The sequence below is a fragment of the Mytilus trossulus genome, chromosome 12 (assembly GCF_036588685.1).
Source record: "Mytilus trossulus isolate FHL-02 chromosome 12, PNRI_Mtr1.1.1.hap1, whole genome shotgun sequence".
NCBI lineage: Eukaryota > Metazoa > Mollusca > Bivalvia > Mytilida > Mytilidae > Mytilus > Mytilus trossulus.
Window position 1 is genome coordinate 27,065,755 of NC_086384.1, and position 24,971 is coordinate 27,090,725.

General features: G+C 33.8%; 1 protein-coding gene across 3 annotated transcripts; it reads left to right on the forward strand.

Annotated features, from left to right (window-relative positions):
* LOC134693682 (AP-2 complex subunit mu) lies at positions 1-24,971 on the forward strand. Of its 3 annotated transcripts, none has more exons than XM_063554575.1 (10): positions 1-108; positions 5,816-5,908; positions 6,630-6,895; positions 7,752-7,970; positions 8,417-8,561; positions 8,964-9,095; positions 9,789-9,924; positions 11,268-11,365; positions 22,164-22,275; positions 24,376-24,971. In XM_063554575.1, the coding sequence occupies exons 2-10, from the start codon at positions 5,835-5,837 to the stop codon at positions 24,508-24,510; spliced, it is 1,317 nt and encodes a 438-aa protein (XP_063410645.1). In that variant the 5' UTR covers positions 1-108; positions 5,816-5,834; the 3' UTR covers positions 24,511-24,971. The 3 variants fall into 3 exon arrangements, with proteins under 3 accessions (XP_063410645.1, XP_063410646.1, XP_063410647.1); XM_063554576.1 differs by having other exon boundaries at positions 41-148; XM_063554577.1 differs by lacking the exon at positions 1-108 and adding an exon at positions 131-152.

Below are 24,971 nucleotides of genomic sequence, written 5' to 3' on the forward strand. Positions count from 1 at the left end.
CCTGATTTGGTTCTTATTTTATTTAGTTTTCTGAAACCGGAAGTGATCTTTCCACACTTCGATTTTTCTTTCTTGCTCATTAGAAATGATTATTTATAATTCCTGCCGGTAAAAAAGATACATATATGTTTTCCTATATAGTTAACGAGCAAGTACTAATAATTTTTATTACATTCACTTTATTGAATGAAATTTTTGTGATAGGAAAACTGGAAGCAGTACAAATCATCAAGTGGGCGTATCATCAGGGACATCGCGTCACTTTTCTTGTATTTACTCCTATTTTTATATAACCCACAATCAAGCAAATTAACACAGTTTTGTTCTGCTGAATAACTGATATATATCGAAATCAAATCTTATATCTGTGTCTGTTTACACTGGTTCTATTCAATAGCTATGTTTTCATTATTGGTTGAATAATTGCCCAGGGCAGTTAAAATTTCCAGTTTGTTCTCCAGTTCTTTGAATCCGGCTCCGTTCCCCCTGATTCGCGTTCGCCGTACTACCTGTTCGCCCAGGGTCCATTCGCCCAGATTATTATTTTTTTTCTATTTGTTGTCCAGTCGCATAATTTTAAGTATTTGAACAAAATATGTTAATTTAAAAGTTTGTAAAAAAAAATGACAGAATATTTATATTACCGTAATCATTTTGTCATTTTCCCTTTGATTTACAGAGTAGAATACTGGTACACAATGTATTTCTCTTTATTGATATTTGTTAACAATATAATTGTATTCAGTCAATCATGAATGTATGCAGTATGAGACTAGTCTCCGAGTATAATAACAAATGAACTTGTAAATCCGTTTCATGATTTACAGTTCGTACATCATTGTGTTTCAAGCTGAATATTTTATCAAAACAATACGTTTGATTTTTATTAATTACCATCAAAAGACAACTATAACAATAATCAGTGATCTGAATTATTTTGTCATTGAAGCCATAAACTTTTAAATATTTTGCCTGTTTCCATAAATTCCAAGAATATATACTTTAGAGAAATCTGAATAAGTTTATTCAAATTCAATGCCCTCTGGGCGAACGGACTCTCTGGGCGAACGAACTCAGGGCGAACATACCCAGGGCGAACATGTTATTAGGGCAAACGTTCCTGATACCCAGTTCTTTGACCCAATGCTACATGTACCTAAGGTAACACAGTTAGGGAAAAAAAAAAAATTGACACTCATAATTTTTAAACACCCTCTTTTCCCTCCTGTCTAACAAAGAAGGCTTTATACATCTTTCATAGATTTGATTTCTAATGGTCATCAGGGTGAAATATAATCCCTTTTGGGTGTAACCATGTCAACAATCAGCATTTCTTAGATACAAAATATAGCTTAAAAGGGGGGTGAACATGTCACAAAAGTCTCCAAAATTTGGTCTAAAGGAAAATGTCAATCAGTGATACCTTTCCTGAATCCATAGGTTTATATCTATCATGTGGTCCAAAAAACATTGTATTAATTTCCGCTCGTTTTTCCATAAAATTGAATTGAAAAGATAGAGCGCAAAATCTTTGTTGATAAACACTACAGTACGGATAGGAAAATACGGACTGTCAATCATATAAATGGCCTATAAAACATGTTAAAAACAATCTAAATGTTCATATAAACCCACTTAAAAGGCTATATTATTCTTCAATTATCTAAAAATCAATTTTATTGTACAAAAACTTTCATATTTAAAAAATTCACAGGGGCCTTAATGTGAAACTAAACTTTTAACTGTGTATTGCTACCTAACCCTTGATATGTAGACTGTTGACTGTTCACACCAGGTTCTTAATCCCAATTTGACAAAACGATGTTATTTTGTCAAGAATACGACCCATGAAGCCTTTTATATAATATTAGGGTCCAGAATATTACGTCGGCAAAAAAATAAAGCCCATTAGAAGGCCAGGAAAACGAAAATTAAAAGAGACATGGACAGATATAAGAGACTCAAACAGGAAACACAATGGGAAGTCAGTCAGACAAGCCAACAAAAAATATATGGAAGAAGCACCAATTATAAAGACAACTCGGAGAAATTCTGGTCATACATAGAGAGCAAAGGTCAAGAATAGACAGGTGTAGCACCATTGAAGAATAAATTAGGATTTCTACAAAGTGGCAATAAAAGCAAAGCTGAGATACTTAATGATCGATTCCAGTTAGTATTCACAAAGGAAAATCTAAATAACTTTCCCAACAAAAGAAAGAGCCCATATTCCACCATGGATGACATCAAAATCAGCACTAAGGGAGTACACAAACTACTCAAAAACCTTAAACCACACAAGGCTACTGGTCCAGACTCAATTCCATCATTAGGGCCCGACTAAAAGTCGGGTCGCCCTATAGTGATCAGTCTGTCCGTTCGTCCGTCAGTCCGTCCGTAACACTTTAACTTTGTGTCCGCTCCATATCTAGAAAACCATTATGATTTCATACTTTATACTTTACATGTTTATTAACCACCACCAGAGGGCGTGTCATGATGTATGTACAATTTTCTAGGTCAAAGGTCAAGGTAAAAAAACTTTGGTTTCAGTTGACAACCCTGTGTCCTGTGGTGATGATCGTGTCCGCTCTTTATCTTGAGAACCCTTATGATTTCAAAGTTTATACTTGACATCCATTTTAACCAACACCAGAGGGTGTGTCATGATGTACATGTATGTACAACTTCCTAGGTCAAAGGTCAAGGTCAAAAACTTTGGTTTCAGTTGACAACCCCGTGTCCTGTGATGAAGATCTTGTCCGCTACATATCTAGATAACCGTTCTGATTTTATACTTAATACTTAACATGTTTATTAACCAAAACCAGAGGGTGTGTCATGATGTATGTACAACTGCCTAGGTCAAAGGTCAAGGTCAAAAACTTTGGTTTCAGTTGACAACCCTGTGTCCTGTGGTAAAGATCGTGTCCGCTCCATATCTGGATAACCTTTATGATTTCAAAGTTTATACTTGACATCCATTTTAACCACCATCAGAGGGCGTGTCATGTTGTATGTACAACTTCCTAGGTCAAAGGTCAAGGTAAAAAAAACTTTGGTTTTAGTTGACAACCCTGTGTCCTGAGTTGAAGATTGTGTCCGCTCTATATCTTGGGAACCGTTTTGATTTCAAATATTATACTTGACATCCATTTTAACCAACACCAGAGGGTGTGTCATGATGTATGTACAATTTCCTAGGTCAAAGGTCTGTCTGTCTGTTGGTCTGTCCATCGCTTACAATTTTGATTCACACTATATTTATTTACCCAACGTTATTGACAGCGGGGCCCACAGAGATGGCTTCCATCTCAATGATATCTAGTTCATCCTGAAAACAGAAACACATCTCGCTCCAATCTAACAGATCTGTATCAAACATCCCTTAACACTGGAGAAGTCCCACAAGATTGGAGAGATGCTAACGTGGTACCTCTATTCAAGAAAGATGAAAGACATTTAGCTTCCAACTATAGACCAGTATCATTAACCTCCATCACATGTAAGGTCTTGGAGCACATAGTCCACAGCAGTATTATGGACCATTTTGACAAATACAACATACTTACCAACGCACCGCATGGATTTCGCAAAAAATGATCTTGGGAATCGCAACTTGTAATAACAATCATCGACATTGCTAAAAAAATGGAAAAAGGATCCCAAGTCGACATCATCCTTCTTGACTTTGTAAAGGCATTCAACAAAGTACCGCACCACCTCCTTTTACATAAACTAGAATTTTATGGAGTAAACCCTAAAGCTAGAAAATGGATTCAATCATTCCTTGAAAACAGAATGCAGAGCGTAATATTAGAAGGAGCTGTCTCTTCTCAAGTCCTGGTACTTTCAGGTGTCCCCCAAGGCACATTTCTTGGGCTGCTATTGTTTCTGACCTACATAAATGACATGCCAGAAACATGAACATCATCTGAAATGTAACTATTTGCAGACAATAGCCTACTATTTAGAACAGTAAATAACCAGACAGACAGTGACCTTTTACAAAAAGACTTAACATCATTGGAAGAATGGGAGAATAAATGGCAAATGAGTTTTAACGCCAAAAAATGCATAGTTATAAGAATAACTCAGAAGAACAAAGAAGTGAGAGATACATCATATAAACTCCATGGACATACACTAGACAATGTTGATGTAGGCGTAACAATCAGCAACAACCTATCTCGGGATAGACACATTGACAATATTGTAGGCAAAGGAAATAAAACATTGGGATTTATTCGAAGAAATCTAAAAGACTGCACAAAACCAGTAAAAGCAGCAGCATATACAGCCATGGTAAGACCTTTAGTGGAATATGCCTGCACAGTTTGGGATCCATCGAGCCAAAAAAAGATTAAATCATTGGAACAAGTTAAAAAAAGAGCAGCAAGATTTGTTCATAATAACTACTCAGACCTGGCTGTGTAACACACATTGTTTAACAATTACAGTGGAAAAGCCTGGAAGAACATAGAAAAACCAACAGACTATGTATGCTATTTAAAATCCAACATGGGCTTATTGATATAGATAGACAACAATATCTAATACCTGATGACAGCGGGACCAGAGGTATATGCTGATTTTACAAAAATGTTTTACCAAGAAAGAACAAAATCTGAAACCTATGGACAGTCATTTTTACCAAAGACCATCAGGGATTGGAATCAACTACCAGCTTTAACAACATCAGCCGACTCGATAGAGGGTTTCAGAGCTGCTATGCTGCTATGAAAGCAGGCCCTGGAAGGAAGTGAACAGCATAGAGTGTACATAATTCTAATTATAAATTGGCGAATGTTTTAAATGTATATAACTTTGAGAGGACTTGCTGCCTTGCCTGGCAATGCGCTAAGTTTTCGCGGGACCAAAAACATTCAGCATGAATACGGTTCCTTACTTGGAAGAAGAATAAGAAGCAAAGAAAATTAAATGAGATAGATGATGGTAGAAGAAATGTAAATGTTTTAATATGATTTGCCCAGCTAATTGTTTTGAAACTTTATATGCATGTATAAACCTTTCTTTATCTTGTGTTGCTATTAATATGATTGAACAAAATTAATGATCTTGCTGTGGCTTCTTTAATTTACAATGAGACAAATTGTGTTCCTGCAAGCTTAAACAAATATTTGAAAACTCTGCATTGTAGGAACTGAAAAAGTCAAGACTTTGAGACAATTTATGAGGCATCTGTTTTAGTCTACCAGTCATGATCAATGCTCTTCAATTTTTTTGCTCTCAAAAAATAAAGAAATCAACCAAATGCATTGAAATTTAATGAACTTATGAATAGTAAAAATCTTTCTGATCTTAATAACTTGTGCAAATTTATAAAGACTTGTTAATATTCATTTAGGCCCTTCTAGGTAATTCATGTACTTGATATCATTTAGTTAAATATGTATAAAGTAATATTATATGTACTTCCCTCTTGCTTTCGTATAATTTGTGTATTTCTGTACATATACACTATGTAATTATTGTGTGTATCTCTATACCATTGTAATTTGGTTTGTTGAGAAATAAAGATATAACTTCATACTTGATTTGGCCTTTTGTATTTGAGCTTCACTGATGAGTCTTTTGTAGACCGTTGACGAAACGTTTGTCTGATGCAAATACAAAATTTAACTTTACAAAATATACAGTAAAGATCAGTATACCCCTTGAAACTGATATATAAATGTTTTCTTAAATTAATTATCGATTGCAATTGGTACTGTAAACTGAACAAAATATCAAGTAAAACTTATACATGTATACAATCAACGTTTTTCTATACATGATGTATTTTTGTTTTCAGGTAACAGAAAAATAAAGAAATGATTGGTGGACTATTTATTTACAACCACAAAGGAGAGGTCCTCATCTCCAGGGTATACAGAGATGATATTGGGTAAACTTATCAAATTAAAGTTTTATTAATAATGATTGTGAAAAAGATCATTCTAGAGTTCATTCAATCATGTTGTTGACAAACTGAATTAAGTCATAACATCTTTTCAATGATTGAAAGGAAATACAAATGTCATGTCAGCCATGTATAAATTCAGAGGAAAAATAAAGAACTGAAGAAGGCCAATAGCTGAAATGTCTTGAAAAATTGGTTTATTTTTACAATTATACAAAGTATTATCCCTATTGGAATTTTAAACGCAAGGATTAATTAAGTCACACAGACATTATGACACAATAATATATTATTTTTTTTGTTGAATGTATGAAGCTCAACAATGATACAAAACTGGATGCTGTGCAAAATGTCGCTCCCAATTCAACGACATGAAGTCCCCCCCCCCCTCCCCCCCAAAAAAAAAAATGATAAAATAAATCTGCATCTGAACTTAGGTTTTATATCATGCATGTCAAATATTTCACAATTCAGCAGTGGCAAAAAGTATATGTAATTTTCCTTTTCGGAGCAACAATTTTGTTGTATGAACATTTCATCATTTTTTTTTAAGAAATTAAACTTGTCTATGTTTTCAGTATCCACTCAAAGATTGCTTTTATTTTTATATGTTAATTATTTGTGAACAATACATTAATTAGTGGTAGAGTTGTGCTACATGTGTTCTGCAGTTATTTACAAAAAGTATTGCTGCTTTATATTTCAGACGTAATGCAGTTGATGCATTTAGGGTCAATGTCATTCATGCCAGACAACAAGTCCGTTCACCTGTAACCAATATTGCCAGAACCAGTTTTTTCCACATCAAAAGGTCCAACATCTGGTTAGCCGCAGTAACCAAACAGAATGTCAATGCCTCTATGGTGTTTGAGTTTCTTCTCAAGATGGTGGAAGTCATGCAGTCATATTTTGGCAAAATAACAGAAGAAAATATTAAAAATAACTTTGTTTTAATTTATGAAATTTTGGACGGTAAGTTTAAGTAGCAGTTGACAAATTTAAGAGGTTGAACAAAATATATTTCCAAATTTAAACAAGTACAGTGCAACCTGCATAATCCGGCACTTTAACTGAGACATTTCATGGTCCCAAAATATGCCAATCCTTGCAGAAAAAAACTTAGTATTATGACACCCTGCTTAATCTGACATTTTCCAGGTCTCCCAGTGTGTTGGATTACATAGGTTATACTGTATACATGTATCTTAACTTTGATGTCCCAAAACATCCTAGAAAAAATCTCAATAAAAAGTGCTCACTTCTTTCATAAAACTGGTAGATATGTAAAACCTATAATACCATCTATTAAATGAGAGATATTATATATTTTCCAAAGTGCATGCAGAAAATGAGATACATTTATTTTTATCAAATGCCCCCAAAATTGATCTAAATATGAAATTAAAGAATTAGATACAAATAATTTGAATGCAAATTTTTATCAAAATTATTATTCCAAATTCCCCCCTAGAAATTGAATCCTGTTAGGGTGTTTACAAAAGAAGCACTTGATTTTAATATTTTATATTAAATATTTATAGACACATTTTCTAGCTGAGATCAAAACCCAACAGTGGCCTTTGACTGTTTTCTGCTCTTTGGTCAGGTTGTTGTCTCTTTGACACATTTCCTGTTTCCATTATCAATTAATTAATACTACAATGTAAAACATTAACATACATGACATATGTGTTCTATATTATATTTAAGGAATTAACTTGTATGAGATGCAATTGTTAAATGTATCTGTTTTTGGATCCTGCCTCTATTAATATTATTATTAAAATTACAATTGATTATATGAATTTATTGCACATTTATTTTTCAGAGATCCTTGATTTTGGATATCCACAAAATACAGATGTAGGAATACTCAAGACATTTATCACTCAACAGGGTGTAAAATCTCAGTCTAAGGAGGAAACCAGTCAAATTACATCACAAGTTACTGGACAGATCGGCTGGAGACGAGAGGGAATCAAATATCGTAGGAATGAGTTGTTTCTTGATGTTCTAGAGTCAGTCAATTTGCTGATGTCACCACAAGGTATCTTCTTGATCAGTGTCCTTACTATTTCTTCTGCCCTCAAACTGTGAAAATATGCTCTCGTTTTCTTTCCATTGCCGAATGACCACAACATATTTTGTCCAATCATCTAATTAAATAGCTGAACATACATAAATTTACAATAAATCATTTGTTTGTTTTAGACTTATTATTGAAATAAGAAGAGGTAGTATGACTTCCAATGCTACAAAAGTGGTATGATTGTTAAAAGGCAACTTTACCAAACCCCAAATAATGTAGAAGTTAACAACTTTAGGTCACTATATAGCCTACAACAATGACCATAAAGCAAATACAGCGCCACAGACAACAACCACTTAATTACTGGCTCCCAACTTGTGAAGCCACATACATAACATGTTTGCAAGGCTTGAATTTTAAAGCTTATGTTTTGTTGATTGTTAAAACATTTTTATATATTTTAGGTCAGGTATTGAGTGCCCATGTAGCTGGTAAGATTGTGATGAAGAGCTATCTGAGTGGTATGCCAGAGTGTAAGTTTGGCATCAATGACAAAGTTCTGGTGGAGAGTAAAGGAAAGAGTATAGATGATACTGGTAGAACAACAAAGTAAGAAATAAGATTGACTCAGACAAAAATCTGCGATAAATTAATCACCAAAAATATTTTCTTCTGTTGAAAATTAAAATAAAAAAAATCTCGCTTCAATCAATCAAGGACTATTCTAGAAAAAAAACCCATCAAAATAGTAGAAGGTTGGAAGGCACTTTTTTATTGTCATACAATTGCATTTTACTTTGCATACATAAACAGCACGATTTTAACTTTTTGACCTGCCACCACAATACAAAAACAATTCAAGTGCCTTCTAAATAGCTTAACTGTCTTTGAAAATTAATATTCAACCAAAGAAGTAGTGTTATTTTTATTGTTGTATACAAACAGTTATTTTAACATAATCCTTTAGATTCTCAATCTGACTGTAAATTCATTATTTTTTCTTTCGTCTAGCTCCAACCCAAGTGGTAAGAGTTCTATAGCTATTGACGACTGTCAGTTCCACCAGTGTGTCAAACTCAGTAAATTTGAGACAGAACACAGCATTAGCTTTATTCCACCAGATGGAGAATTTGAACTCATGAGGTAAGTGAAAATCTTTAGATGTCCGTCGCATGAAGCCAGGTATAACAAGAGAGGCATTATATTTATCTTTGAGGAAGGACATTTGTTTTCTCGCACAACAATCATTAGAACAAACATTTATTCCAATTAAATAAAATTTGAAAAACATCCTAATACTTTTATAACACTTCATAGCCCCAATTATTATCCCAGCTTATAATGTCATGATATAAAAACTAAAAGTATATGGGGTATTCATTCAAGACACAAAATCAGTACAGAAATGCATGGCGAAAAACATGCAAACAGCAAAGACACAGCACTTTAAGTGTGTCACAAATTGATACATTTTTTCTTTTCTTTTCTTTCCTTTCTATTATAATTATGTTATTTCTTTCTGCCACTTCACATGTCTAAGAGTTAATTTCGTTTAACTGGTATTATTTTCATGAATAGTTATGCACTCTACATTTAATGGCTCTGGTTTTTTTTTGTGATTTTTTTCTTCATCGTCCCATTTGTTATCTTTTAAAATGAATGGACTATCAGACTTAAATCAGTGGTTCTGAAAAGTGTGTTTATTTTTTTTCAATTTTGTTTAACTCCTTAAACAGAAAAAGAAGAAAAAACTGTCTGTGAATTTATCATCCTTTCTAATTCTGAACACTTAACTTCCAGCATGCAAATACATGAACTAAATTTTTTATTTCAAAGATATCGTACAACAAAAGACATCAGTCTACCATTCCGAGTAATTCCATTGGTTAGAGAAGTTGGGCGATCCAAGATGGAGGTCAAAGTTGTTGTCAAGTCAAATTTCAAGCCATCATTGTTAGCACAGAAAGTAGAAGTAAGTATGAGGCCTCTCATGGGGGTGTCCATGTATTCACATAATCACATAATTACAATAACCATTATAATATTTTTTTTAAGCAAGATTATCAAATAATAAAAAAAATACAATCCCAGATTATCAAAAAAACAAATAATCATGAAATATTTTGTCTGTTATCAAATAATTACGGCCAAGTAACGACATAAATCATAAACACCATGAGGAGGCTCAATTAGGCTGAAAGTGTGATTTCTGATCTACCAATACTTAGACTTCGATTTGTTTTGTTTTTAGAATATAAAAATATATTTCCTGATAAATTCGCAAAAGTTACCACATAAAATCTGACAGTAATTATACCCCAGCTTTAAAAAAAGGGGGGGGGGGGGGTATACTGTTTTACCTCTGTCTGTCCTTCCGTCAGTCAGTCCGTCCGTCCCATGAATATTTTTCCTCGCATTTTTCTCAGGAACTACAATACAAGGATTTCTGAAATTTGGTTTCAGGGTTTATCTAAGTCAGGTATACCGTGTGATGTGTTTTCAGATTGATCACTTGACAACTTCCTGTTTATCGAACACTTGTATGATTTTACACATGATAGCCAAGTTGAAAATTTTCGTCACATTTTTCTCAGGAACTACGATACAAGGATTTCTGAAATTTGGTTTCAGGATTTATATAAGTCAGCTATACCATGTGATGCGTTTTCAGTTCATCACTCGACAACTGCCTGTTTTCCGAACACTTGCATATTTTTACACTATTTATATTATCCACTTGCGGCGGGGGTATCATCAGTAAGCAGTAGCTCGCAGTTTCACTTATTTGAACTGCATCAGCCATTTTGTACTTATACACATACTGAATTGAAAAATGTTGAACCATGTTAAACCTTCCATATTTTTCATATTGCTGCCTCATTATAATAATATATGATAATAATACTTGTACATTAAAAACTGGGGGCAGTATGTTGGTCTAAAACAGCAGTTTGCACATTTTTTTCACATGTTGAGATGTGAAAATGCATATATTATCGGTAATTTGTATATTTTCCCTTTGATCTTACTGCCTAATATTTTCAAGTATCAACATACTGGCTGTATCACTGACTATATCATGTTGAATATCTTAACTCGCCCAAACGGGCTCTTCTATATATTCCACATGATATAGTCAGTATCAAAAACTCAACTACCTATTATTCTATATATAGTTGTCACTTGAATTAAACAGCATATTCCATCCATTTATGCTTGAAGAGCTGCATCGTACAATGACAATAATTTTTTGGGTTATTTAGGAAAATCTTTTATAGCATATAATATCAATTATCATGTAAATGAATATTTCAGGTACGCATTCCAACCCCACTGAACACGAGCGGTGTACAGGTGATTTGTATGAAAGGAAAAGCTAAATACAAAGCTAGTGAAAATGCAATTGTGTGGAAGTAAGTATAACTATGTATTGTGTCTTTCTATTTTGGGATCAGGGCTTCCAAAAAATATTTGAGCCAGCCGGACATTTTTTATCTGATGCAGATTTTAATCCCTTATAACTTAGTCCAAAAAAAGCAATTATGGTAATCAGTTGGCCTTAAAAAAAAACAATTTTAAACTTTACTTTGATATGAATTTGATGTTTGGATGTAAACTGTTAAATTGGCATTGCATTATTCATAGTGTGCACATAAGGGTGCTCATATCTGCCTTAGACTCTTTATTTGTGCAAAATGACATTGTCAAAAACTTTACTTCAGTTTTTAAAATCACATTTTCCTAAACCGGATGTTGACTTGACAATGGTAAAACATGGACCATAAATGGATACGTAAAATCCGTGTAGTTTAAAATCATGAGTGAAGAAGGTCTTTCCACATTATTTCTTCAACAAAATACTTGAAATGAATGTTAGATACAGGAATCAATGATAATTTTTGCATTTTTGAAAAAATGTAGGTTGCATAATTAAATTTCCCACCTGTGTACATGCGCACAAGTGTTCTAGTTCATACAACATAGTTCTGACAAGTTTTCATTTAAAACCTTTTTAATTTTTTCATCAAATCATGTTGATAAACTAATTGCTTATAATTTTAATCTTTTTTACTAAATCAATTAGATACAAACCGCTGAAATGTAAGAAAATAATTGTGAGTAGACCGATTATTTTTACAATGTCCCATACTGAAAATAGTTTACCAGTCACCTGTACAGGTAGATATCAGCTGTCCAACAACTAATTAGGCTTGATTAAAATTAGAAGTATTGAAGTGAGGCTGTTTTGATAGTAATTATCATCATGTCACTTTAATAACCGGAAATGTGTGGATGTTAAAGGCAAAAGGTTGGGTCAAAAAGTTCGTGAATTATGTTAAAATGACCAAAAAAGCCTTGAAAACTAATAAGAAGATGACCGTTTCATGCTTGGCCCAGACAGACTTTTACCAGACATTATACAAATGACCGGAATATATGACGGTTTTGGAAGCCCTGGTTGGGATGTTAAACTATTGTTTCAGGTAAGGGTGAAGTTTGGTACATATTCAAACATTTAAACCTGCTGTATTTGTTTGCATCTGTACTAAGTTAGGAACCTGATGTTCAGTAGTTGTGGTATGTTGATTGGTTTCATAAGTGTTTCTTGTTGTTGATATAGATTAGACCGTTGGTTTTCCATTTGAATGATTTTACACTAGTAATTTTTTTAGCTTGCTGTTTTCAGTTTGAGTCAAGATTCCATGTTGAAGACCCCACTTTGACCTTTATTGGTTTGTTTTTACAAATTATGACTTGAATAGATAGTTGTCTCATTTGTATGAGTGGCCGTTCATGTCATTTGCGTGATTATATACGCGTATATGATTTCATACGCGTAAATATACGCGTATATTGTGGTTTTCAACGAGTAAATTGTGGTTTTCAACGCGTATATTGTGGTTTTCAACGCGTATATCGTAGTTTTATACGCGTATATTGTTAAAATAAACACGTTTATACTAAAATCCAATTTATTTATCATATACGCGTTAATATATGCGTATGCAATCATTATATACGCGTTAATTGCATAAATATACGCGTTACTATACGTGTATGAAATCATTATATACGCGTAAATAAACATTCGTTTGTCTTTTTGTTTTAACCAATGAAAACTGCGTTTTAAACTAGTTTGTATATATATCACAATTGTCAGAATGAAGTGCGCTTCTTTCGACCAACATACGTAATTAATCTCAAGACTTTACACCGTCTTATTTAAATTTCATTTATATGAAAGTTTGTTGCCTATAATTAAAATAATAACTAACAGTGTTTTTGGAATATTTGCTTATACTATTAAAGCATGGGTCCCTTTTCAAAAGTCTCCCAACTATTTCCTTGATTTAGCAAGGTATTCTTTGATTGTTTTGGTACGTTTATACGCTATGATAGGCACCTGGGTGATGATTTCACTACATTGTTTGTCTTTTTGCAGATTGCTCATTTTTTTCTTATAACCTTACTTAGATTTTTGTACCATTGGATTATGTTTAGTAAGGAGGGTGAGTGGAACATTCTTTGTCCTATCGGCCTTTAATAAGGTTGTTTTTCTGCTTGTAGTATTTCTAACGTTTCTAATAACATACTCTGTTTTATTTTTACAGTATCATCTTTCAATATAAACTTATCTTGTAAGTTAGTTAAATTTCTATCTAACTCCTTGGTGTCACTATTATTTCTAATATGACGTATAGATTCACTTGCAAACTGTAATACTTGTGAATGTGTGTTTTCGGATGTGCACTAGTGATTGGTAAATATTGATACGTTTCAGTTTTTTAATATGTGATCTAACATCAAGGATTGCATTCTTATTGCCTATGATGTAACGTCTATGTACTCAAATATGAACATCAATAACTAAGAAGAAACAGTTATCAATGCATTAGAATCAATTGACACACAAGAATATACTTTAAATATTCCCATCAAAAAAGTTTTAACGGCATCTGTTAAATTTATACTAAGAAACAATGAATTTGAATTTAATGGACAATTATACAAACAAATTATAGTGGTACATTTTCTCCGACATGCACAGATGGTGTCTTCAACATGGACGTCAAGTTGGTTACTTATTCCTTTTTCGTTACTTATTCCCTATTCGTTACCTATTCCTTACTCATTCCCTATTCCCTATTCGTTACCTATTCGTTACGTATTCCCTATTCCCTATCCGTTACCTATTCGTTACGTATTCCTTATTCCCTGTTCGTTACTTTTTCGTTATTACCTATTCGTTACAAATTCCCTATTACCTGTTCGTTACTTTTTCGTTATTACCTATTCGTTGCCTATTCGTTACTTATTACTTATTCGTTACTTATTCGATTTTTGATATCCTTCCCCCTTTTTAATTGTGTACATTCTTATCTCTGGTTATAGTTCTAAATTTGTTGAGGTAAAATGACCTTTTAATGACCTCTTTATATGTGTTTGTGCTCAACCGATCCTGTTGCTTTATGTTCGATACTTATGTGTTTCTTATATTGTTTTTATACGCTCTACCTTTTAAATGTTTTATATTCGTATGTTTGAAGATCTGGTTCTCGGTTCCAAGAGGTAAAATCACCTTTTACCGCTTGTATAAAAATGAAGATGTGGTATGATCGACAATGAGACAACTCCCCCACAACAGACCAAAATGACACAGAAATTAACAACCATAGGTCAGGATACGGTCTTCAACAATAAGCAAAGCCCATACCGCATGATCAGCTATAAAACATGTTAGCGGGGTGTACATGCACATCGTGTCGGAGCTTGACTAATACCTTGTTTATAACACGCGTATTATACGTTGCACCTTTTAGAAAATGATTTTCAATTGTGTTCTGAGAGATGAAATAACCCTATTAGCGCGCATGTACCCGTTCCAGCGCTCGGTATATACCATGTTACTTATCTAAATATAAAACGTGTGTTATACATTGCACCTTTTAGAAAGGATTTTCAATTGTGTTCATGCCTCTGGTGGTAACAATGTGTTCTTAGAGATAGCATAACCCTATTACCGCGTATGTGCCCATTCCAGCGCTTGGTTAATAACCTGTTACTTATTCGTTCCTTATTCGCTTTTAATACGCGGGGTATATATATATATGTTGCACCTTGAAATAAATCGATTTTGAATTAGGTGCATGTCTCTGGTGATAACTATGTGTTCTGAGAGATGAAATAACCTGATTAGCGCGTATGTACCTGTTCCAGCGCTCGGTTAATGCCCTGGTACTTATCCGTTGGGAGACTTTTGAAAAGGGACCCATGCTTTAATAGTATAAGCAAATATTCCAGAAACACTGTTTGTTATTATTTTAATTATAGGCAAAAAACTTTCATATAAATGAAATTTAAATAAAACGGTGTAAAGTCTTGAGATTAATTACGTATGTTGGTCGAACAAACCGCACTTCATTACAATTGTGATATACAAACTAGTTTAAGAACGCAGTTTTCATTGGTTAAAACAAAAAGACAAACGAATGTTTATTTACGCGTATATAATGATTTCATACGCGTATATTTATGCAATTAACGCGTATATAAACGCGTATATAATGATTGCATACGCGTATATTAACGCGTATATGATAAATAAATTGGATTTAAGTATAAACGTGTTTATTTTAACAATATACGCGTATAAAACTACAATATACGCGTTGAAAACCACAATATACGCGTTGAAAACAACAATAAAATCATATACGCGTATATAATCACGCAAATGACATGAACGGCCACTCATACATTTGCACTCATATATCTATTGTTGTTTTTTATTGTTAAATATTAAGAAATTGAATTATGTATTAGCTACAAGTTATATAAAAAAAAGAAAAAAATATTAATGAAAGTGAAAAAGTGAAATACAATTTCCTTTTAAGCAGCCTGTTTGGTTCAATTTTGTCAAAATAAGCAAAGAAAATCACTAATGAATTATTTACTTGCAAGTGAAAATTTTGACCTCATTGAATCCCCATTCATGTGACCTACACATACATAAAGCATTTGAAAATATTTTTTAAACCTATAATATGAATTCAAGACAAACCTAGAAAAATACAACTGCAAGTGTTGGCCATCTATTTATATCATGTTTATGTTAATATCAGTTTATAAAAATCTTGGCAGTCTTGAGAGGTGTAGTCGATGGTAAATTAGAAGGCATTTAGACCAAAATACACACAAAATGTTGATGCATATTAGAGCTTTCTTTCAAATTGACGAAAGGTACGAACGAACGTAAAGGGAGCACGTATTTCATTTCCATAATAACAATTAAAAGAATTTTTGCTTTATCCAGTAAAACAGCATTCTTTTCTAAATCAAGTTTATTTTTCAAAAATAATAATATCGTAAATAATACACGATTTTAATATAATCAAACAGAGAAAAACAGTGTCAAATACACTTACGTCCGATACGTTACTTACGTAAACCACGAGTACACACATTTTTCGCAGGAATTTTTTAAGCACGAGTTTCACGATTAACATTCCAATGACATTATTGAAGTATGTTAGTTAAAATTTAACGACAAGTTTTACATTTATTTTTATTTTCTATAGTACACTTTCAGCAAATTGTCAAAGTGGAATATCGAGATTTGCTAAAAAAAAAAAGATGCTACAATGTTTTTAAAAAGTAATGTTCAATAAATCTAGAAAAAAACCCCAGATTTTGTATATTAAGAAAATAAATCTACAATTTTGCACCATATATATTGTCGGTTTTATAATGACCATTTAACAGTACACATGTTTGGAAGATAGATGCGACGTTGTCACTTATCGTCCAGTGGCTAATATTTCATCAACGTTCAGGACTATAGGCAAAACGTAATTATACGCTAAAACAACCCTTCCATTGCTCTGGTGTATCATATATACACATTAAGAGGGGCAATGAATATTACCAGGAAGAGGCGATGATTAAAAAGTTATCAAACGACCACCAGCATATGACATGTTATGAAGATTTACTTTTTTCTTCATTTTCATTTTATTATTTTAAGCGTTGTAAATTTTTTAATCAAGGAAGTATTTGTGTTTTGATATCTTATTTTCCTGTAAGGGAAGAACACAATGTATTTGCTTTGACATTTGTTTAAGCAGTGCAACATTGTAATATTGAAGAGTGGGGGAGGGGTCGGTTTTTAGTCTATTAGGGGATTTTTTTTTCCGTCTGACTACTCTATATTTAGGATATTTTAAAGTGTTATCTCCTCCGACCTGGTGGTATCATATTGTAACCTATCGTACGTCTAGAAATCTTAAATATATCTCAAGAAAAATCCAATTTATTAAGTGTCGTTGCATGTAGGATAATTGTCCGAAGTTCCACGACTATTATTTAAATATGTCAAAATAAAGGATCCCTAAAACGAGTCTTACCTATGATTCGTCAAACATACGTACCTTTCTTCAATTTGTAAGAAAGCTCTATTATGAAGACCATGCACCATAAACCTTCTATTTTAGACTTTTCATTTATTTTGATATACATTTTATTATGTTTTAAATAAAATAGGAAAATTTTAAGAGTTATTTTATAAGTCTAAGCTGTATTTAATAACACATCTTTAAATTTGTTGTACTAATAGAGAAACAACCCAGTCGTCATGAAACAACCCGTAAACACATAAACATGTGACGGTTTACACTGATGTTTTGAGATCTTAATTGTCTTCATGTTTAGCTCACCAGGGCCTGAAGGTACCCATGTCAGCTTATGCCCTCACTTGGCATCCATGGTCTGTTGTCTTCATGTTTAGCTCACCAGGGCCTGAAGGTACCCATGTCAGCTTATGTCCTCACTTGGTGTCCATGGTCTGTTGTCTTCATGTTTAGCTCACCAGGGCCTGAAGGTACCCATGTCAGCTTATGTCCTCACTTGGCATCCATGGTCTGTTGTCTTCATGTTTAGCTCACCAGGGCCTGAAGGTACCCATGTCAGCTTATGCCCTCACTTGGTGTCCATGGTCTGTTGTCTTCATGTTTAGCTCAACAGAGCCTGAAGGTACCCATGTCAGCTTATGTCCTCACTTGGCATCCATGGTCTGTTGTCTTCATGTTTAGCTCATCAGGGCTTGAAGGTATCCATGTCAGCTTATGCCCTCACTTGGCATCCATGGTCTGTTGTCTTCATGTTAGCTCACCAGAGCCTGAAGGTACCCATGTCAGCTTATGCCCTCACTTGGTGTCCATGGTCTATTGTCTTCTTCGTCTGTCATTTTTTCAAAAATCTTCTCCTCTGAAACTACATGGCCAAATACCTTTAAAATTAAATGTTTCTTAGGGTATCTAGTTTATAAAATGTATCTGAAGTTTAGATCCATTGGCATTGACAAACTTGGCCGCCATGGCTTAAAATAGAACATTGGGGTCAAATGCAGTTTTTGGCTTATATCTCAAAAACTAAAGCTATAAAAGCAATTCTAACATGACGTCCTTCAAACGCTTTGAGTACACACCCGTGGTAAAATATTAATATATTGCATTGGCTGTTCCGATCGTACTCCCACGTCATATGTTTTTATATGAATGAAGTACCCGACGTCATAGAATGATGAGGTTATAATTTAAGCATTTTACGGGAAAATACACGCTTCTGATACCGAAAATCATCACAACAAGGAAACGTAAACAAACGATGCTAAAATGTGGTATAAGCCCATTTTTAGCTCACCTGTCCCGAAGGGACAAGTGAGCTTATGCCATCACTTGGCGTCCGTCCTCGTCCGTCGTCTGTCGTCTGTCGTCGTAAACTATTTCAAGAATCTTCTCCTCTGAAACTACTGGGCCAAATACTTTCAAACTTTAACTGAATGTTCCTTAGGGTATCTAATTTATAAATTGTATCCGAAGTTTTGATCTATCAACAAACATGGTCGCCATTGCTAAAAATAGAACATAGGGGTCAAATGCAGTTTTTGGCTTATAACTCAAAAACCAAAGCATTTAGAGCAAATCTGACACGGGGTAATATTGATTATCAGGTCAAGATCTATCTGCCCTGAAATTTTCAGATGAATCAGACAACCCGTTGTTGGGTTGCTGCCCCTGAATTGATAATTTTAAGGAAATTTTGCTGTTTTTGTTTATTATCTTGAATATAATTATAGATAGAAATAAAGTGTAAACAGCAATGATGTTCAGCAAAGTAAGATCTTCAATTAAGTCAATTTGACCAAAATTGTCAATTGACCCTGTAAGGAGTTATTGCCCTTTAAGGACTTTTTTCGCAATTTGTTCATCATGTTGACTTACTTTAAAAAATCTTCTCCTTTGAAACTGCTGTATCAATTTCAGCTAAACTTAGGCTAAATGAGTTTCAGAGTATTTAGTATAAATTTTATATTTTATTTCCTTGTTTGTCAAGAAACATAGCTACTATGGCTAAAATAGAACATAGGAGAAAATGATTATTTTTTTTGGCTTTTGAAGAAAATAGGACGATCCAAAAAACATTTAAATAAATTGAAAAGCCAAAATAATCATTGATGAGAGATTTAACCAAAAGAATTAAGGTGAGCGATTCAGGCTCTTGAGAGCCTCTTGTTTTTATATACATAGAAGACATATAAGTTAATTATCATTAAAATTCATCCAAATCTATCTAAATAAGTTTTTTGAATAGTTTGAGCATGTCACTTATTCTGTTTGCTCCATTCTTTTACGCCAATCTAAAAGTGCGTTAATTTATGGGAACGGCAAATAATGGCCTCCACCTAGAGCGCTTCGATCCAAAAAAATTGTCATTTTGTCCTATTAGAATCGAAATAATTCATGGGGGCTTGAATATATCTAGATTTTACCACGGGTTGTCCCTTTATGCCGATATTTTACCCGGCAAATATAAAATGTAAAATATTTGTCATAAAGGGCCAACCCGTGGTAAAATAACGATATATTCCAGCCCCCATGAATTATTTCTCAAATCTAACAGGCAGTAAAATTGTTTGATTGGCCAAGATCTATCAGCCCTTAGATTTTCAGAGGAATCCAACAAGGCATTGTTGGGTTACTTCCACTAAATTGGTAGTTTTTAGGAAATTTTGCAATTTTTGTTATTATCTTGAATATTATTAAAGATTGATCATAGATATAAACTGTAAACTGCAGTAATGTTCAGCAAAGTAAGATGTATAAAAAAAGTTTATAGGACCAAAATTGTCAATTGACTTTAAGGGTTATTGCCCTTTTAAGACCATTTTACACAATTACATCATCAAGTCTGCTAATTACATTTAAAAATCTTCTCCTCTGAAACTACTGGGCCACATATCTTCAAACTTTAACTAAATGGTCCTTAGAATTCTTGTTTATAAATTGTATCCAACATTTTGATCTATTGACAAACATTGCCACCATGGCTAAAAATAGAGCATAGGGATGAAATGCAGTTTTTGGTTCATATCTCAAAAATTAAAGCTTTAAGTGCAAATCTGCTGTGGGGGTTTAATTTTTATATGACTGCAAAAATTGAAAAGTCCTAGTCGTCGTCGTCCGAAAACTTTGAGTTTTCGCACTCTAACTTTAGTATAAGTTAATAGAAATCTATGAAATTTTAACACAAGGTTTATGACCAAAAAGGAAGGTTAGGATTGACTTTGGGAGTTGAAGTCCAAACAGTTTACGAATTAGGGGCCAAAAAGGGGTCCTAAAAAGCATTTTTCTTGGTTTTCGCACCATAACTTTAGTTTAAGTAAATAGAAATCTATGTAATTTAAACACAAGGTTTATGACCTAAAAAGGAAGGTTGGGATTGATTTTGGGAGTTTTGGTCCCAACAGTTTAGGAAAAAGGGGCCCAAAGGGTCCAAAATTAAACTCAGTTCGATTTTAACAAAAAATGAATCCTTGGGGTTCTTTGATATGCTGAATCTATTAATGTACTAAGATTTTTGAATATTGGCCCCGTTTTCAAGTTGGTCCAAATGGGGGTCCATAATTAAACCTTGCTTGATTTCATCAAAAATTGAATAATTGGGGTTCTTTGATACGCCAAATCTAACTGTGTATGTAGATTCTTAATTTTTGGTCCCATTTTTAAATTGGTCTTTATTAAAGTCCCAAGGGTCCAAAAATAAATTAAGTTTGATTTTAACAAAAATTGAATCCTTGGGCTTCTTTGATATGCTGAATCTAAACATGTACATAGATTTTTGATTATGGGTCCAGTTTCCAAGTTGGTCCAAATCAGGATCCAAAATTATTATATTAAGTATTGTGCAATAGCAAGAAATTTTCAATTGCACAGTATTCAGCAATAGCAAGTAATCTTCAATTGCACAGTATTGTGCAATAGCAAGAAATATCTTATTGCACAATAGTGCGCAATAGCAAGAAATTTTCAATTGGAGTTATCTTTCATTGTCCAGATTAGTAGTTGAATCAACTTAAATCATTGTTTTATACAATATACAATGTATATACACTTTTACTACCAACTGATAAATTAAAACAATCTTTACCATTCAGTGATAACAAGCACTTTTTTATTTTTTAATATTTTATGATGTATTTAAATGAATAGTTATTGTTAGGGGCCATTAGAAATTTGAATTGAGATCAGTTTTGGAACAAGGGAAAGGGAGATGTGGAAAAAAAATTGGGGCAATTTTTCTTATTTCAGATTTCATAAATAAAAAGAAAATTTCTTCAAACATTTTTTTGAGAGGATTAATATTCAAAGGCAAAACAAAAATTTTAAGTTCATTAGACCACATTCATTCTGTGTCAGATACCTATGCTGTGTCAACTATTTAATCACAATCCAAATTTAGAGCTGAATCCAGCTTGAAATATTGTGTCCATACTTACCCCAACCGTTCAGGGTTCAACCTCTTAGGTCGTATAAAGCTGCGCCCTGCGGAGCATCTGGTTTCAATATGTGAAAATCTATCAGCCCTGAAATTTTCAGAGGAATCGAACAACCCATTGTTGAGATGCTGCCACTGAATTGGTGGTTTTAACGAAATTTTTTATTTTTTTGAATATCATTATAAATAGTTATAAACTGTTAACAGCAATAAGCAAAGTAAGATCTACTAAAAAGTAATGACCAAAATTGTCAATTGATCCCTTAAGTTTGCTAACATTTAACAAAATCTTCTATGAAATACATAGTCTTTCAGGCTGTTGAGAGCCTCTTGTTTTACAGTGGCATGCAATTTATAAAATGTTTGCTCTTTCTGTAGAATAAAGAGAATGGGAGGTGTGAAAGAATGCCAGCTGAGTGCGGAGATTGAACTATTAAATACCAGTGAGAAGAAAAAGTGGACCAGGCCACCAATCTCTATGAACTTTGAGGTAAAAATTGTATTTTTTACACTGTGGATTCATTTATTTTCTAGGATACCAATTTTTGTGGATTGATGAAAACTTGTATTTTCAAAGGAAATTTAATTTCATGGATTGATGAAAACTTGTATATTTTTACTTGTGGACATTTAATTTTGTGCACATTTAATTTTGTGCTTTTGCACAAGTCTGCAAACAACCTTATGGCAAATTTGAAATGCATTAAACATTTCAGTTTGTGGTTCACCTATACCCATGAAATCCATGATAATTGATATCCAATAATTAATCCCCAATATCCAACAAAGTTTGGGGGATATATAGAAATCATCCTGTCTGTCAATGTGATGACTAAGCACAAATTCTTCATAACAACTGAATGGATGTTGTTAAAACTAAACACAGTTGAAGAACACTATTTCAAGAGATGAAAAAAGTAATGTAATCCTAGTCATGAAGAGGGGAGATAATCTAAATCAATATACAAAAAGTAATTTAATCCTTGTCCAGCATGTAGAGGGGAGATAATCCTGATCCAGCATGTAGAGGGGAGATAATCCTGGTCCAGCATGTAGAGGAGAGATAATCCTGGTCCAGCATGTAGAGGAGAGATAATCCTGGTCCAGCATGTAGAGTGGAGATAGTCCTGGTCCAGCATGTAGAGGAGAGATAATCCTGGTCCAGCATGTAGAGGGGAGATAATCCTGGTCCAGCATGTAGAGGAGAGATAATCCTGATCCAGCATGCAGAGGGGAGATAATCCTGGTCCAGCATGTAGAACAGAGATAATCCTGATTCAGCATGTAGAGGGGAGATAATCCTGATCCAGCATGTAGAGGGGAGATAATCCTGATCCAGCATGTAGAACAGATATAATCCTGGTCTAGCATGCCAGCATGTAGAGGGGAGATAATCCTGGTCCAGCATGCTAGCATGTAGAGGGGAGATAATCCTGGTCCAGCATGAAGAGGAGAGATAATTCTGGTCCAGCATGTAGAGGGGAGATAATCCTAATCGAGCATGTAGAGGGGAGATAATCCTGGTCCAGCATGTAGAGGGGAGATAATCCTGGACCAGCATGTAAAGGAGAGATAATCCTGGTCCAGCATGTAGAGGAGAGATAATCCTGGTCCAGCATGTAGGGGAGAGATAATCCTGTTCCAGCATGTAGGGGTGAGATAATCCTGGTCCAGCATGTAGAGGGGAGATAATCCTGGCCCAGCATGTAGAGGGGAGATAATCCTGGTCCAGCATGTAGAGGGGAGATAATCCTGGTCCAGCATGTAGAACAGAGATAATCCTGGTCCAGCATGTAGAGGGGAGATAATCCTAGACCAGCATGTAGAGGGGAGATAATCCTGGTCCAGCATGTAGAGGGGAGATAATCCTGGTCCAGCATGTAGAGGGGAGATAATCCTGGTCCAACATGTAGAACAGAGATAATCCTGGTCCAGCATGTAGAGGGGAGATAATCCTGATCCAGCATGTAGAGGGGAGATAATCCTGGTCCAGCATGTAGAGGGGAGATAATCCTGGTCCAACATGTAGAGGGGAGATAATCCTGGTCCAGCATGTAGAGGGGAGATAATCCTGGGCAAGCATGTAGAGGAGAGATAATCAATATACATAAAGTATTGTCGAGCACGCAAATCTTTTACAAAAAGTATTGTAGAGCATGCAAATCCTTTACAAAAAATATTGTAAAGCACGGAAATCCTTAACAAAAAGTATTGTAAAGCATGGAAGTCCTTTACAAAAAGTATTGTAGAGCACAGAAATCCTTTTGTAAGTTTTCATCACAGTTCTATTGTTGTCATATTACTCAGTTGTTTCTTTTGAGTTCTTGCACAAATATTTTCAATTGTGAATCATTTAGAATTGTCAGATAGCTTGGAAGTAATTCATGACGTTATAATCAAAAGGATCATGGGTAGTTTCATTGGTTGTACACCAAAAAAACTTAACACAATTGGTCTGAAACATATTGTACGACATTGTTCATCAGATTCAAGGTTTCAGTGCAAGCAAGCATCTGAATACATTTTTAAGAAAATACATTACATTTTGAAAAACTGAATTCTATAAAATAAGTGTATTTTTTAATTGCAGGTTCCCTTTGCTCCTTCAGGCTTCAAAGTTCGCTATCTAAAAGTGTTTGAACCTAAACTGAACTATAGTGACCATGATGTGATTAAGTGGGTCAGATATATTGGCAGAAGTGGGTTGTACGAGACCAGATGTTGATGAATTCTGCAACAGAGAGTTTTAAGGAAGAAAGATGTGAATTCTAGAGAAGGAATAATACTGAACATATTTACTCATTACTAATTGATGTTTAGTAAACTTGCATATTGTGTATCCACCATTTATAAAAAATTGAAAGCATTGTGGGTAATAGATGTTACTAAGTTGGTGTTATTGGGCATTAGTATTCTTAACACTGGATATTAATGTATAAATATTATGCTTCTGTCACTTGAGTATTCATAAACATTATATTCCGAAAGTAATTAGATGTAGTTTGGCCTATTTTTTCCATAAATCTTTGATGTTTAATCATCTGGACAATAAACTTCTTTAAAAGGTAATGGTAGGACCAGAGTGAAAGCATTATTAAGAATTCACTCATTTAGGTGCAATTACTATCAAAAACTACCCACAGTGCTTTTAATATTAAAAGATAAATAAAAATGTAGAATAATCTT

What these genes read in the sequence shown, in the direction of transcription:
- LOC134693682 (XM_063554575.1), top strand. Translation starts at nt 5,835, where the DNA reads ATGATTGGTGGACTATTTATTTACAACCACAAAGGAGAGGTCCTCATC. An exon ending in GGAGAATTTGAACTCATGAG is followed by an intron (nt 9,096 to 9,788) that starts GTAAGTGAAAAT and finishes TTTATTTCAAAG; the next exon opens with ATATCGTACAACAAAAGACA. An exon ending in GAAAATGCAATTGTGTGGAA is followed by an intron (nt 11,366 to 22,163) that starts GTAAGTATAACT and finishes CTCTTTCTGTAG; the next exon opens with AATAAAGAGAATGGGAGGTG.